This window comes from Alosa sapidissima, chromosome 19 (assembly GCF_018492685.1).
Source record: "Alosa sapidissima isolate fAloSap1 chromosome 19, fAloSap1.pri, whole genome shotgun sequence".
Classification (NCBI taxonomy): Eukaryota; Metazoa; Chordata; class Actinopteri; order Clupeiformes; family Clupeidae; genus Alosa; species Alosa sapidissima.
Genome location: NC_055975.1, coordinates 15401327 through 15418826, shown reverse-complemented (window position 1 = coordinate 15418826; position 17500 = coordinate 15401327). Strand labels below are relative to the sequence as shown.

At 41.7% G+C, this 17500-nt stretch overlaps 1 protein-coding gene across 3 annotated transcripts in view; it reads left to right on the top strand.

Moving 5' to 3' along the window:
- The first annotated feature begins 1575 nt into the window (after positions 1 to 1575).
- Positions 1576 to 17500, top strand: part of gabra2a (gamma-aminobutyric acid type A receptor subunit alpha2a) — a 16093-nt gene continuing 168 nt past the window's right edge. The window contains exons 1-10 of one of the 3 annotated variants that reach the window (XM_042072861.1): positions 1576 to 1769; positions 2458 to 2541; positions 3424 to 3536; positions 4872 to 4939; positions 8938 to 9158; positions 10508 to 10590; positions 11266 to 11409; positions 13518 to 13670; positions 14783 to 14985; positions 17312 to 17500. The exon at positions 17312 to 17500 is cut by the window's right edge and continues 168 nt beyond it. In XM_042072861.1, coding sequence (XP_041928795.1) covers positions 2471 to 2541; positions 3424 to 3536; positions 4872 to 4939; positions 8938 to 9158; positions 10508 to 10590; positions 11266 to 11409; positions 13518 to 13670; positions 14783 to 14985; positions 17312 to 17500 — 1245 coding nt within the window. In that variant the 5' untranslated portion in view covers positions 1576 to 1769; positions 2458 to 2470. Of the gene's footprint in view, positions 2009 to 2457; positions 2542 to 3423; positions 3537 to 4871; positions 4940 to 8937; positions 9159 to 10507; positions 10591 to 11265; positions 11410 to 13517; positions 13671 to 14782; positions 14986 to 17311 lie in introns of all 3 variants that reach the window. The other 2 variants (XM_042072862.1, XM_042072860.1) reach the window with 2 other exon arrangements.

Sequence of the window (17500 nt, the reverse complement as noted above, 5' to 3'; positions counted from 1 at the left end):
GGTGATCACAAACATTTAAACTGTACAGAGAGAGAGAGAGAGAGAGAGAGAGAGAGAGAGAGAGGGATAGAGAGAGAGAGCTGTCATAGTTAATAAAACCCAGCTTTTGCCTAATGTGAGTGGTAAATATTGGTGGAAAGTGCTGAGGTGAGTGAGTAGACTAATGCTCAGCACATGAATATTTCAGCATCAGAAACAGGCATGAGCACTCTGGCAAACTGAGATGTTCCCCATGGCAACCCAGACCCAGAAGTTCCATTGGAATGCAGGGATGATCCCATTGGAATGCAAAGGTAACCCTCGAGACTGCAGGTGAGATTCTGTTCAAATATAGGGCAAACACCATCCACATGGTTAGCTAGTTCACTGACATTAGAAGACAACGGAAGCTTTTCCCACTACATTTACTCTTATAGGGAATGTCAAATAACCTCCCTTTAATATCTAATGCCTAAATGTCTAGGCTATTTTGTCTGTTCCAGTGACACATGTACACACCATGAACCAGAAATCTCTGTTAGTGTATACACTCTTTATTAGGAGGATGTATTTTAACACAAATGCAGCCAAAGTTGGAAGATCATTACCAGTAAAAGAGGAAGATGTCATTTTCAGTGTGGGAATATGCTGTGGTGTAAGTTCCGTGACTTATACTATGACTTCAGGCTACTATTCATTCATCTATTTAATGAGACAATATTTTTGTTTATTCTCCCCCCCATCTCTCTGTTGCAAGAAGTGTGTGTGTGTGTGTGTGTGTGTGTGTGTGTGTGTGTGTGTGTGTGTGTGTGTGTGTGTGTGTGTAAGGGATTTCCCTGTCTGATGAGCAGACTAAACTCACTGTGTCCCAGGGTGCTTTGCTGCTGTCGGCGGCAGCCTGATGGGTTTTGACGTGTGCACTACACTATAAACATTACACCTAAGGGTAAGAGAGGGGGGGGGGAGTGAAGAGAGAGAGGGAGAGAGGGAGTGAAAAGAGAAAGGGAGAGGGAGGAAGAGAGAGAAAGAGAGAGAGATTTTCAGAACTGCAAGGTAAGCCAAAACGATGCACAGTAAAACAGGGAAAAGAACAAACAACAATCATTGGTTGGGTATTCATATAGGAGAGCAGATGGGAATTGTGATTGTGATGCACATGTAAGGAGAACAAAAGAGAAAGCCAGTGAAATCTGGAATAAAGCGGTCCCTGACTTCAGTTGTTGAAGAGTTATGAAGCAAGCCTGAAATACATTTTTCTTATTAATAAATAATGAAGTAAAGGTGTCTAATGTATTTTTTTCTCTCTTTTTTTAAAAAAAGAAAAGAAAATTAACTTCTCAATTCACAACATCTTACAAATAGCGGCGAAAAGTCCAAATCCCACCCTTTGTTGGGTTATCCAATGAAATGGACAGTCGCTTGTCTATTGATCGCCATCATACCCAAGAGATGTCATAAAATGCGCTCTCTGCAGCGAAGCTATATATGTGATCAAAAATCTGCAAAAATGTATGAAATCCTAATAACCCAACGTAATAGTCAAAGAAGTCACCATTTACCATTTGGCATACTGTTGAGCGTCCACGCTGTTAAATGGAGCGTGTGGGTGCGGAGCTCGCTTTAGGACCCGGTTTCTGTCTCTCCGCGCGCGTCTTCTATCCATGAACACACTCAGCAGCTACACTTGATGTTGCTTCTGGTGCGAGTTCGCACACGTCTTTCTGCGCGCCGCGGAACTACCCACAGGTGAACGGACTAAAAAAGACGGGGATCTCCAAGCTTTTCATAAGGTCACCACAGGTCCAGTATTGGATGTTACCAGTGTTACCACTCACAGTTTTTGTATGGGTTACCTCATTCTTTGGAATTTATTAGGACTTTTGTTGTTATCTTGGAACACGTCCCGTAAGTGGCGGCGGACCTAGATATTGGCCACTTTCTGAGACTCAGCTAAGAGTTGTATTCTCCGGAAGGACTTTATTCATCTTTCCTTTCATTTGGACGCGTGATCAAGCGCGCTACGGCGCAGGTAAGGCTCGTCCACTCAAGGCGGTAACTCTTCAGACTTTTAGGAGACATAGAAAACTTGAGTCTACGGTCCTTTCTTGAGTCTTTCTCCTTGCGCTTTGGGGATGGATGTCGTTTGCCATATGTTAGAAAGCAATAAAGGTTTCTGACACAGATTCGTTCATAAAGCCGCCTAAGTTAGTTCAATTAGAAAGCAAAGTTTAGCTCTCTATATAAATATTGTGAACATCTTTACAGAAATAACTGCCTCCCAGCATCATACCACAATAACTGCTTGCGTAAATCTCTGTCATTTGCTTGCTTGAGTTGTACAAACTGACCAAAATGTCAACGGAAACAGGGTTGTTAAAATGTTTGAATGTCAACCATTTGCTGTTCAAGGCGAGGATATTCGCCTGCGCCTCTCCTCTGATGTTTAAAATCTGTATTCTTTTTGTCTGGATGGTGAAGACGTGCGTCAACGATGAGCGAGCGGTGGCGCTTCCCGCGTGGCGCTCTGGCTTGGCTCTTCACGCTCATGCTGTGGCTGGCGAGGTAGGGGATTTCAGTTCTCTTATTTTAATATGTTTTAATACAAATATACTTAAAACCATTGTTACACTTCCTGGTATGATTTACCAGGGCATGTGTGATTGGTATGGTATGTGATATCAATCTTATGTTGTCCCCACACATTTTGAACAATCATTCATTTGCAGACATAAAACACCTTGATGAAAACCAGGATGACACGTGATAATAATAACTGGCATCATGATAATTGTCTAGATAACAAGGTTCATTGGATGTGACCCCAGTCAAACTGTCCTTTGTGTTGTGCTTGTGTGTGGTTCTCTGATCCTTATGTTTCTGCATATGGAGATGTATTGAGATGTTGCATAAAGGTTTCCGTGTGTCTCTGTGTACCATGAAGGAAGAGTAAGAAAGAGAAATACATTGAGACTGTCGTACTTAATGATCACTGACTGCTGTAGTCCTCCATGCATTCCATGAAAGTTTTATATGAAGTCTAATACAATTCCTGATCTTCAATACAGTCCATGAACTCATATTGAGACATGAATATGCCTTTATGCTGTAATCACTTTCATAGTCAGCACCTTTATGGTATAGTGTGCAGTGCTAAAAATACATTGACAATGCCATTGACAATGCTATTGTCTGTGACTGGCCAGATATGTGACATATCCATTGGATACAAATCCTCCCTTTGATCCAATTTGGATTTGGATACAGAAAAGAGCTGTTTGTCTTGCAATCTGTCATTAAATACATTGGATTTAAAAAGAAACACTTTTTCACCATGAAAGTACCTAAAACATGTAAAGGCACTGAGTAGGATAACAGAGATATATCACACTGAGTTTGATTCATGTCTAAAATGTGTTTGTGTGTGTATCTGTGTGTTGCTGCCAGGTCTGTGGTGAGTGAGACTGAGAGTGATGCTATCCAAAACATCACACTGTTCACACGTATCCTGGACACACTATTGGATGGCTATGATAACAGACTGAGACCAGGGCTGGGAGGTAAGAACTTACTAAGCTAACACACCAACCCTCCTGCTCTTTGCTAATTGTAAATACTGTACAGTATGGCTCGTGGGCTTGGGCTACATTATTTCATTTAGTGCTTGTCTGGGCTTGTAGTGAAATAAAACCAGACTCATTATACTGTCCACTGATATGAACACAGATATCTTAATTTTGTCATTGTGATATTTCTTCAAAAAAAAATAAGAAAAGAAATAAGAAATGAAGCCATTAAAAAACGTATCTCCTCAACGCGTATTTTAAACAAGTAAAAGTACAAAAATGCATAGTCTTGATGGGGCTGAAAATGAAGTACTGGGACTGGATCTGTTTACGTACACATGTATATCTAAGTTTTTGTGTGTGTGTATGTGTGTGTCGACATACATTGTTGTGTGTTTGTTTGTGTGTGTGTGTGTGTGTGTGTGTGTGTGTGTGTGTGTGTGTGTGTGTGTGTGTGTGCACGTGTGTGTGTGTATGTATGTATTTGTGTATGTGATGAGAGTTAGAGTGTGTGGTAAAATGGCTATTTTATTCATGGCGTAGACGGGCTGTTTGGTTCTGGCGAATCCACCCTGACAGCCTCAGACAGTTCAATCTCATCTTACGTGCCTTTTTTCTCTTCCTCTGTTTCTCTCTCTCTCTCCATTTCTCCATTTCTACCTCTCTCTCGCTCTTCTCTCCTACTGTCTCTGTGCACAGTAAGTTGTCATCGTGACCTGTTTACTGACACGTATTCAACACATAAACACACTGAAAGTCTAAAAAAAGGCCAAGACACTCAGTGGAAGTGTGTGTGTGTGTGTGTGTATGTGTGTGTATGAGGGTGCACATGAGAGAGTACATGTTGTTGTGTGTGTCCATGACAGTGTGCAGACACTAAAAGCACAAACATAAAATAAAGCAGCCTGTGGAGGATAAAATATGTAACCCCTATCAAGAGCATTATGGCTTATTCCTTCAAAAGAAAGGCTAGAATGAACATGGATGCTGTCATGGAACAAAACATACAGTCTCCCTCTCCCTCACTCACAAGTACACATGCACACACACACTCCCTCTCTCTCATATATAGACAAACACACTCTTTCACACACACCCAACCCTAGTCCTGACTCAGAGGCAGATGGATGAATGAATCCAAGGCATCACGGACAAGCGGTTGCCCCGGCAACGTTGTCGTCTAAGTTTAATGCCGAGATGAAGTGATTCAGTGTGATTCAGCACAACCAATTTAGAGCAAGGCAGCCCAACGCTTTCTATGCTGCCACCGCTGTTTTGCAGTGCATTGTGTCATCAAAGATGTCTGATTTTGATTTCCGCCCCCCATAGATCGAGTCACGGAGGTGAAGACCGATATTTATGTCACCAGTTTTGGGCCGGTGTCAGACACAGATATGGTGAGATGTCTCAACTTTTGTACCGTTTCATACTCTACCCCTGTTATTTGCCCTACAGTTTGTCCAAAATGCACAAAAACGCTGATATTAGTGGTGAACATTGTTTTTTGTCCATTTTTCGCTGTTTCTTTTTTTTCTCTTTCTCTCTCTCCCTCTCCTTTGCGCCGTCTCTTTCTCAGTGGCCTATTCTTAGCGTGCGCACCCCTAAAAGCTTTTCTCAGTTTGTCCCTTTCACTCTCAGATATGCACTCCTTCTGTGCTCAAATATTTAAAAATAAAAGAGAAGAAAAATGCTTCACTGCAAGGACCGAGATGGAGCTCATCTTTAATGTATGCCCTCTCTGTGCCATGTTGGTCACTGTCAGACCATTCATGGACCCCTCACTCTCTTTTCCCCTCTTCTTTCTGTGTGTGTGTGTGTGTGTGTGTGTTCACTACGTCTCTCTGTCACTTCTGCTCTGCCTCGGTGTCTTGCTGTCTATCTGCCGTGCGGCGGCACACACACACACACACACACACACTCAACTGTGCCTTGTGCAGAGTCTTGGTCGTGTGTTTGTTTGCAGAGTGTGCAGCAGAGAGAGCCTCAGAGAGAATGGCCAACACATGCCCAGCACAAGCCTTTGTTCTTCTCAACATCTGTTTTCAGTGTCAGAAACACACGTAGGAAAACAAATCCAAAAACAAAAATAATCTGCTTTACTTAAATGATTAGAGTAAGTCAAGGTAGTACAGTACTACATCCTTCTCCCCCTCTGAGTCTGTAGTGCAATCTCCCTTCCCTATAACATAACCATCCTTTCTGCTGGAAACAAAACCAATTTTCAGGTGGGTCAATGTGCAGTGTGTTCCTTCACTTTTGCTTCATACTGGAACAGACATGATAATAACTGTACTTTGATCTCTGAGCTACCTGCAATTGTGAAAATTGTTCTCGAAGTCAGGCAGTATGGTATATGCTATATGCATAAATAGACACATACACAACAGAATACTTTGATGTTTAGATAGTAGATGGAGGCCACTCCCCAACTTCCTTTATAGAGACAAGAGACTTATAGAAGACAAATGACAGACACAGCTGATCATTTTAAAGATGCCAGGAGGTCTAACATTTAGAAAAGTCATTTTCAGTCATGAAGTCCATTAATTAAAATGGTTCAAAGATGTGTCTGTTTTCATTTGGGTGACTGACAAAGGTAGTGTAGATATGTAACCTTTTGTCTTATGGGCTCTATGCACGACTCCATTTTGGATCTGCTTCCTACTGGGCAATCAACTTCCTGTTTACGCTGTACATTACACAGTAGGCTATGACAGAAAATGACAGATTACCGGCATGTCAGTTTTAATATAGTAGGCTATTTCTAGTTGAACAACATACCAGTAGCTAAAGTTATCTAACCAGTTCTTGATTAAGGTTAAGAGAATTTTAAACCCTTTTCCCGGAGGGAGTGGCACACAACATTTTCATAAAGTCGGTCTACATTACCATGAGACAAGGTCCTAAAGACAATGACTATAGAAAAAAACATATTTGTCAATGTTTTAATTTAAACATGAAGTTGATATGCCAGTACAAGCATATCCAAAATGGAGTACTGCATACTGTAGAGCCTATAGGACAGCATTTTTAGTTGATTTTTAAAAAAATCTTTTGGACTTTAGGGAACATAGGGTTAAAAGTGTATATTGAAATTGCATTGGAAATTCCATAGTTTTGTAACTGTTCATATGATTATCAGCCTTTCACTCCTAGCAGTGCTATCTGCCTCGGCAGATCATCCATTTGTTCATAGTTGATGGTTTATGCTGAGGAGTAGCCAAAATCGGGGACCATGTATTAACCCATTGACACAGTAGCGACTCCTACTGGTCATGGGGGGCATAGGAAGCAGTTAGAGATGAAGGCAGAGGCTAGAGCAAGACTCCATGCACACATTAAGGCTCCCTGCGGAGGACTGCCACTATCTTGTGTCCACTCGGATCAGTCAGAGAAGGCGTGTGGAGACATGTGGTGGCTTATCGCCATGTCTGACCTGACCAGTGCTGGACCAGGGGAGGGCGAGAAACAGAATGCTGCACTGGGAATTAGAAACAGCTGGACTGGGAAAAATAAGGCAATCCAGATTAATCATCTCACCCTTTAATTGTTTTAGTTTTTCTTCGTCATTTAATGAGGATGTTATTGATATTGTCCAATTGTTGTGCTAGCGTGTGGCATGGATTGGATGACTCCAAAGATTTGTTCAGATGTGTGAAGATACTAAAGCAATGCAAGATTTTTGTTAGTATTTTAGTTCCTTAAAATGTCTTATTCATCTAGTGGAGTTGAGCCAGTATTTGTGTGTTGTGGAGATGTGTACACTTCTTCTGACACATCCATGGCATCCAACTTTTTTGTGCCATGTTCAGCACTTAGCACACAAAATGGCGGTGAGAGGTCATTACGAAATCTGTTTTCTGGAACATGCCTGTGTATGGGTGTGATTATACTGAAGACCCCTGTAACCAGACAAAAATCCTCACTTTTGAGATCCATTAGCTGACACCATCGTCTGGCACTTTTATCTGAAGATTTCAATGATTGCTGTGTGTATGTGTGTGTGTGTGTGTTTGTGTGTGTGTGTGTGTCTGTGTGTGTGCATGCGTGCGTGTGTGTTTATTTATCACTGTGTTCACTCTGTGTGAGATTTTGATGTTTTGGTGCACTAGAGTGCATTCAGCTCCTGGAGGTTTCTATGGAAACTTTCCCCGTAACCCTCCCTCCCACCCCCGCCTGAAGGCTGGCAGGGCTGGAGGGGGCATAGACCCCCAGGGGACTGTGGCATAGGTGATGATGCGAAGCTAGTCTGACAATAGCCAGAGGGAAAACCTGTCTGACACACACACACACACACAAACACACCCACACACACTTGCACATATGTGTACATGTACACATTCTCTCTCTGTCTCTCTCTCACACAAACATACACACAAACAGACACAACACACACATACACACATACCCATACACACACACGCACACACACAAACACACACACACACACACACACACACACACACACACAGTCATGAACAAACATGCACACACACACACACACACACACAGTCATGAACAAACATGCACACACACACACACAGATAAATAATATGCTTTTGCGCAGGAAACATTTCACTGCGCATTGCACGAAATCACGTTACCGCACATAATACTAAAGCCGTGCATGTGCTGCCAACACCACAAACACACACTCTCACCCGTTGTCGGGTGTGTTTATCTTGTCTGCTTTGGTGTGGATCACAGGTGATATAGTGAGAGGTGCGTCATCGTTGGCAGCCAAACTGTCGCTTCCGTTCAGACACCAGCTGCGTAACGAGCCCGTCGCCCATGGAGATATAGGCATTATCTGTTGACAGCTGGCACTAGCGAGCTCCATCAGTCTTTCACTCACCACACATACAGTAGTAACAAGACATCTTATCGTGCGTGTCACTTTGAACAAAGAGCATGGATGGTGAACTGCTGGATGGCTCAGTCTTGAGAATACTGTTTTCAATCCTGGACTCCTACTGCAAATGATCTGAAAATATCACACATAACAGTAAAGAAAGAAAAACAGTCAGCCACATGTACTTTGTAGACACTTTGTCATATTACAATTGTATTAAAAGTTAAGCTGAATAAATAAACAAATAAAATCAATAAATGTCTCCAGACTTACTTGTTAGATATTATACAGGTATTCGAGGACAGAAGTGTATAACCTGACTTCAGAACGTGAAAGTCCTGCGACATACATTATTTGTTCCATTTGTACTAAACCAACTCGTTAGCCAGGTGGATCAGCAAGTTAGGGATATCGCCTGTGTTAAGTGCACAAGCAGAAGAAATACATGACTGGACTTTCGTTCTCTGTAGCCAGGATTGCCACCTATGTTTGTGGATACTGTATGGCATGTAGTTGACCTGTGGTCCTGTGTCTGGTTGGAAGGAGTATACGGTGGACGTGTTCTTCAGACAGAGCTGGTGGGATGACCGGCTGAAGTTCCGAGGCCCCATGAACATCCTGCGCCTGAACAACCTCATGGCCAGCAAGATTTGGACCCCCGACACCTTCTTCCACAACGGCAAGAAATCAGTGGCCCACAACATGACCATGCCCAACAAGCTACTGCGGATCATGGAGAATGGAACTCTGCTGTACACAATGAGGTGTGTGTGTGTGTGTGTGTGTGTGTGTGTGTGTGTGTGTGTGTGTGTGTGTGTGTGTGTGTGTGCGTGTTTGTGTGTGTGTGTGTGTGTCACAAGTGTGTCCAAGTCTGTGGGCCTCACTCAGTCTCTCAATCAAAACCCACTTTAAACTCATCATAACATTTGGCCTTTGCCAAAATATAATCGAAAACTGAGTTCCCCCATTTTGTCAGTATCAAATACCAAATTATCTGCCCTCATTGCCATGGCACTAGCCCTGACTTATGGATGTGACAGTTATAACTGCCCCCTTGGCAGCTGTCGTAGTGGATTTATAATAAATTGGCAAACATCCTTTCTCGCAAACTGTGGCTCCCACACCACATAACAAAACGTTCTGCACTCCTCTCTACTAAAACACGGGCTGACATGGCCATTCGGCTGTTCTGTGTTAAGACATGAGTCACAGTATTGTGTCACCTTTAAACAAGAAGGTTCTTTAGTTAGCACTGGAGTGGAGTGACTTGTGTTGAATGTCAAATAGCAAAGTGGTAGATGAGTCGAAGCTAATTATAAGTTGTTTTACTGTAAGTTAGTTGTTTCTCATGAATAACACTACAAACAAGTAATGCCACAGTTAATATATTCAGAACCATTACTTGAGGTAGTTTCCTGTAACATTCCATGTAGGGATCTGTGGGAGAGTTTCCTTATCCCCTGGTAAAGCTGGGTATTTACTTTAGAACACTCCCCATATCATGCTTTACAGCTGTTTATTTATTTTAGAACACTCCCCATAACATGTACAGCTGTTTATTTACTTTAGAACACTCCCCATATCATGCTGTACAGCTGTGTATTTACTTTAGAACACTCCCCATATCATGTAAGAATGAAAAAGTGGCTATTTTCTGTAATGAAGATGAAGAGCTGATAAGTATAACCTGGAATGTCTTGTTAAAGGAGAATTCCTGTTTCTCGAGATCACCGAGTACTGTGCCCCGAGTACCCCCCCCCCCCCCCCCGCCCAAAAAAGAAAAAAACCCATCAGTTCTACCTAGCTCAAGTCGAACATGCCCCCAGAGTGTAGAACTGTAGCTGCCTGGCTGTTGTAGCTGTTGACTGCAGACAGTAATTCGAGCTAGGTAGGACCAATTGTTTTCATTTTTCCCTTTCGTTTTTATGTGAAAAAATTCTGGAAAATGCCGGAATTCTCCTTTAATGTACAATATGTGTCAAAATCAGATAGCTTTTCTCGCCTACTTACTCATCTCTCTCTTTCTCTCTCTCTCTCTCTCTGTGTGTGTGTGTGTGTGTGTGCGTGTGTATCTCTGTGTGTTGGTGTGTCTATGTGCATGTATGGGCTTTAGACTCACCGTCCAGGCGGAGTGCCCGATGCACCTGGAGGATTTCCCCATGGACTCCCACTCATGCCCTCTGAAGTTCGGCAGCTGTGAGTTCAAACGCCAACCAAACACTTTGCTGGCTGTTTCTCCTGTAATAACGGTTAAAGGAGCAACCCCAGAAGTCTTCACTTCTCGTTATTGGAAATGTCCCTGGGAGAATTTTATTTGACTTCCCTAGTTTATACAGAATAGTTTTTCTTCAATATTTTAATCACATTTCTGATATTCCTTATGGAATTCCTTATCCATGGTTCTTCATTTAATTGTGTAAGAAATTGGAGTATCAATTATGCTGTTTTAGACCTGAAATGGTTAAGATAGAGACATCAAAGTGGTTGGCAGCTGTATGTCAGCACATTATCTGGGCCAGTGAACAGGACTATAAGAAATAAATAGCTGATGTATATTTTTAACTGGCTTTAAATATACTCATCACCTTGCATTTGCATGATTCTGTCTTGCGTGTGCTCAGATGTGTCAGAACATGTGTATTCTATAGATGTCTGTTTTTTATTTTTATTCCGTTCTCAAAGAATACAAACTAGAGGCTTGGCAGCAGCCCAGTTACACGTTTCTTTTAAGTTCTGTTTTGCAGACAGATCTCTGTGATTCACTAGTCCCAACTGGACCATGCTTATTTTTAATCTCGTATTCCATATTGGGCAACATCTCTGCTATCTCCATAGACTGATCTGTGTCTTGATCTTTGGCTGGTTGCACAGATGCTTACACTACCTCAGAGGTGACCTATATTTGGACAAGAAATGCCACCGATTCGGTGCAGGTGGCTCCAGACGGCTCCAGGCTCAATCAGTACGACCTGATGGGCCAAACTGTCAACCAAGAGACCATCAAATCCAGCACCGGTGAGTGATTGTATTCACACACACACACACACACACACACACACACACACACACACACACACACACACACACACACACACACACACACACATGCACATACACACACACACATGCATACACACATATGCACATACACACACACACACACACACACACACACACACACACACACACACACATGCACATGCATACACACACACACACACACACACACACACACATGCACATGCATACACACATATGCACATACATACACACACACACACACACACACACACACACACACACACACACACAATTGCATGAAAGGCCACATTAATAAAGAGATATGCCTCTTACCCTGCCCCCAAAAATGGACTGTTTTCTCATAATTTAAGAGATTGGTGCTACTGGCAGTACCTATAACTACCTCATTTAAAATTATGAGCATGCAGCACCCTGAAAATGGAGTGAACTTGAGGTTAATCATGTCTTAATAATACTTCCCCATCTCGCCATCACACCATACTATTACCTTGTGATTGGTGGAAAGAAAATTTTGGCTGTGGGAAGAAAACTAGCCCAGTGCTGCCAGACCACCTCCAGTCATTTGTTGGTTTGGAGGATTGGAGCCTGGATATTCTCCACAGACAGGGAGTAGAGTTGTACACCTACTGTAGTCTAACTTGAACAAAGCATAATAATGGGAATGTTTGAATGTTAATTATAAACTTGATCACTTTTTTTCGTGATCACACAGTCTAGAGGATTCACTAACTTGCTCATTTGGGTGACTGATTTGGTGAGATAATGCAGTATGTTTGTGTGGTTGCTGTCCATGGTCCTGACATGCTTATGCTAGAGAGATAGATAGATAGATACTTTATTGATCCCCAAGGGGAATATTCAAGATGTCTATCTAAAGCGATGTCTATCTAAAGGTTAGTTCCAACTAAAAGCCACTGGTGAGTGAGTAAGAGAATAGTACTCATCAAACACACAATGTAACATGACAGGTTAGGCTGATTCAAATCTCTGAGAATGTGGAAGTCGAGTGGAGTGACAGCTGTCAGTCATTCTAAAAGGCTCCTCATTTCTTCATAATGAAATGGAAGAGACATCCAATTGTTCAAAGCATCTAAAAAGCAATGTGAAATTGACTTTGAAATTGACAGAAAGTGACTGCACTGAATGCATATAATGACTTTAGCTTTCTATATATTTTTAGGAAGAAATGGAGCCAGTGTGTTTACAGTTAGGAAAACAATGTCAGCATTTTGTTTGTGTAATGTGCTTGAACACCAACAGAGTAATACCTGAGTTTGAAATTCAAATAGATAGATAGATAGATAGATAGATAGATAGATAGATAGATAGATACTTTATTAGATACAGTTATCCATTTAGATTCATTCATTTAGCACTTTCATCCAAAGCAACATACAGTATGGTGCAAATGCATATTATCATGACGCATTTCGCCTGGGTAGTGAACCCATGATGTGGTAGTGTTTGCACCTTGCTCTGCCTGATGTACCACAGACAGGAGCATTATGTAAAAGTACAGTTGTTGACAGTATTCTTGTCATTTTGAGGGATAATCTTCACTTGAGAGATATCTCTTTTTTGGAATCAGGATAGACAATAAAAAAGGCATGGGAGCATTTTCAGTTCATATTGAGATCTGATTGAGTGTGATCCATTGTAAAACTGTTTGGTAGTCAGTCTGATGTAGTCACATTCTGAGCACACAGTGTGCTGTTTGGACTTCAAATGTGCATTTCCACATGCACCTCTCTATCCAGTCCCGATATTCAGATGGCGAACGCGAGCCAAGTCCGGACATGAAAAGGGTCTAAGTCACACCCAAAAGCAAATTAATGAAGTGGTTGTAATTCACTTAAAAGCTTTGTGACTCACTCAGTAAAATCAAGGCTATTGTCATGCTAACCACCAGGATGCCCTGCTCGTATTCAGCTTCCTCACTAAGGGTAGCTCTTTTCTTTTTCCTTTGTTTGCTTACCTTTTCTTCTTCTTTTGGTGTTTCCTTTCTTCTTCGTCTTCTTGTCTCTGCTCTCTCTCTCTCTCTCTCTCTCTCTCTCTTTGTTGTGCTCTGCTGTCTGTTTTAGGGGAGTACACTGTGATGATGGCCCATTTCCACCTGAAAAGGAAGATTGGTTATTTTGTGATTCAGACGTATCTGCCCTGCATCATGACAGTCATCCTTTCCCAAGTGTCCTTTTGGCTCAACCGGGAGTCTGTTCCAGCAAGGACCGTTTTCGGTGAGCGCCACAGCTTGGTTGGGATGGGATGTGCACTTATATATGTGGAGCAAGCTAGGCAATGTGTGTGTGAACATGTTTAAGTATTCATGCCAGGTAGTGTCTGTGTATGTGTTTGTATATGATAGACTGTGTGTGTGTTTGTATGTTGAATGTATGTCTGTGTGTGTGTGTGTGTATGTGTGTGTGTGTGAGTGTGTGTGTGTGTGTGTGAGAGAGTGTGTGTGTGTGTTTGTTTGTTCATGTTTCTCTTTGATGATGTGCTGCTATGACTCCTATAACTGAAGAGCCTCCTTCACACAGCAGGAGGCAAATATCATGCCCAGAGTAGTGCATACACCCCCCCACACACACACATGTGGGCATGCACACACACACACACACACACACACACACACACACAAACACACACACACACACACACACACACACACACACACACACACACACACACACACACACACACACCGTAATATTTTACTAATGGCTATACACAAACGTTTTTCTCCATTGGTCTTGATCTGTGAGCACTCAAAATGTCAAAATGTAAATGTGAACTGCCTAACAGGCGGCAAAGAAAAGGTATGATTATCATTTGATCCTGTAAAAGGACAAATGAGCAGCGCTCCATCATTACTACATTTGAGCCATTTAAAAAGCACACCGGACGGGTCACCTTGTGTGGAAAATGGAGACTGACAGCATAGACCACAGCACTCTCACAGTGATGGCCACCTAAAAAGTTGATGATGGTCTTGATTATAGAGCTGTGAGGACACAGCTGCAATATCACCCATTTGTAGTCTATAATGAAGTTGTAGTCAAGATATCAAATGGTGACCATTTAAAAAATTGGAGTATTTTAAAAGGCACTAAATATAAATAATTGGTTTATTCAGTTAACATTTCTGATTTTAGTAACTGTTGATATTCCAGTAAGGGTTTAGGTGTCCACAAAGATATGTTACTGCTTATGAAAAAACACAAGAATATGTTGGAATACTTATATATATGCAAGATCTGAATAGGATGTTTCAATATCTTTTTTAATTTCTCTGACTAATTAACAGCTGCCTATCAGTTGAATCAGACTTTATTCATTGTTCACGCAGGTGTGACAACAGTCCTCACCATGACAACCCTGAGCATCAGCGCCCGTAACTCTCTGCCAAAGGTTGCCTACGCAACGGCCATGGACTGGTTCATCGCGGTGTGCTATGCCTTTGTGTTCTCGGCTCTCATCGAGTTTGCCACCGTCAACTACTTCACCAAGCGCGGCTGGGCCTGGGATGGCAAAAGTATTGTTAACGACAAGGTAACCATGGCGATGTGGGCGAAGAGGGGGGACTGAATTGACCTACTGGTGACCTGTTGAGAAACACTCACACACACACAAGCATTGGACACACACACACACACACACACACACAAATACTTGCCTCAATCACAGAAAGCCTCTCATCTTATGACCGAAAGATGAAAGAGCAAAGATAAGAGAAGCAAGATGAGGGAGAAGAAAGGGACCAAGAAAGCAACAGTAGGAGAGAGAGAGCGAGAGCGAGAGAGAGAGAGAGAAGGAGAAGGAGAGAGAGAAAAAGGGGCAGAGAAGACATGCATATGAGGGTGAGAGTGAGGTTACAAGAGTGTGAATAAAGGCAGTTTGTGTAGGGGGAGGGGTGTGTGTGTGTGTGTGGAAAAAAAAAAACAAGAAAGAAAGACAGGAACAGTGAAATATAAGAGCTGGATCCTTTCTGATTACCCAGGTCTCACCCCCCACTTCCCTTCCCCCTCCACCTCCTCCCTCACCACTCCATCTCCTCTCCTGCTTCCTCATCTCCTCATGAAGATCGACCCATTTCAAACATGTCGCAGTATTCAAAAATGTCTCTTTGAATCCACATCTCCAAATCACCAGTGAAGGACTGAGAAAACTAAAATCAGAGATTGAATTATTGATAGTCAACCAAAAGTGTGTCTGGTGCTCAGGAAAGACATCACACAAACTAGTCTCTAACACTTCCCAGTGCACTAACTAATGTCACATCAGTTCCTGGTTGGCATGTGTCAGAGTATACACAATCTTACACTAAATATTTAAGTCTCAAGTACTGAAAAGTGTAATGTATTCAACATCGAATGCTCCTCCAGCAATAGCAATGTAGCATTTTTGCAACCTTATAGTACATTTAGCATTTAGGAATAAAATTGTTGAAAATATTTAGTAGATTATAATTTCAAACTAAGGAATATTGAGTAGCAGTTCAGTAATCAGTTCACAATCATTTTTATCAAGATTGTAGATTTAGTTATTAGTATGACATGTAACTAGCTCAAAAGCAATTGGAGTTGATTTGCCTTTGACCTATATAGGTCTACCTCTAGGGACATGCCCAAACACAAACAAGAACAGGTTTAGGTGTACTGTATGATTCTCCATGCAAGAACATATCTTCAATATGCAGATTCAATTTCTAGATAGGATGCGATTTCTGTGTGATATCTGTGTGATTTCCAGTCATTTGGGAATTTAATACGTGGGTAATGGGTTTAATTCAGATCTGTAGAAGTGCATTGTGTCGCATTTTTACTGCCTGCTCCATCAGTAATGAATTTCTCAGTCTCCTTAATATTTCATTGTTCATTGTCAAGTAATGCAATTTCAGTGTAGGTGAACATGCCCATTGTGACATTTGTTTTGAAGGATTACTCAGAGATGGCTTTGGACCGGACATAGAAACTAGATCAGAATACAGACCTCAGCCAATGTCAAATGCCAATGTCTTATCTCACATTGTTATTGTCAGCAAAAGTGAAATTAAATATGGTGCTCGGAAATGGAATAGGTTTCTTCCTTTCCATTAAGTTTTATGAAAATCTGGCTGGTGGATTTAGCTAAAATCTGGATAAGGCAAACAAGCAATCAAACAAACAAACAAACAAACACTGAACAGTATTGAAATCAAATCCTCCTCGGCAGAAGTAATGAAAGGGGTGTACCACACTTATTTCCTCTTGTATTTAGAGCTAACAGGTTTTCATCGTTTAGAAGACACACTACCATCAAAGAGGCATTTCCTCAAGAATGACTAAAAACAAAACAAGAAAAACATCTCCAAAGAATCTGTGTCAGCTCAGGATGATCAGTATTGGGACATTCCCCTGACTGACATGCTTTCCTGAGCCTCTTGATGAGATGCTATTTGATGTGGTCATCCTTTTCAGATACAAAGATTTACACCTGGTACAGAACTGTGTAGGATGAAAACTCAACATGCATTTGCAGGACTTATGAATGTTCATTGTTATAGTAGTAACAGCATTATAATTTAATAATATTTTATCATCGGTATCATGAATAATAATTTGCCAGCGATAATCATGTATATATAAAGAGATTTCCCTCATGTAATGTTATACACCTATCCATCTACCATTCAGATAACAGTATATTGCACACATTCACTTTAAAAGTATAAGTAAACATAAACATCGTAGGTGTATCTGTTGAGACAGCTCTGAGAAATATGGCAACAACTTGACAAAACAAAACATGAGTATATTGTTTTGAAGACAGACTATATTTAGCTGATTTTGTGAATCAGGGGATAAACTTTGTTCTCTAATTTCTTTTCTGCCCACAGAAAAAGGAGGCGTCCGTCATGAAGAAGAACAACGCCTACGCCGTAGCTGTGGCAAACTATGCCCCCACCATCGGAAAAGACTCCACGCTGCCAACGGTCTCCAAGAGTGCCAGCTCGGACCCCGGGAAGGCTCGGACAGAGATTAAGGTGGAGAGCAAGAAGACATTCAACAGCGTGAGCAAAATCGAC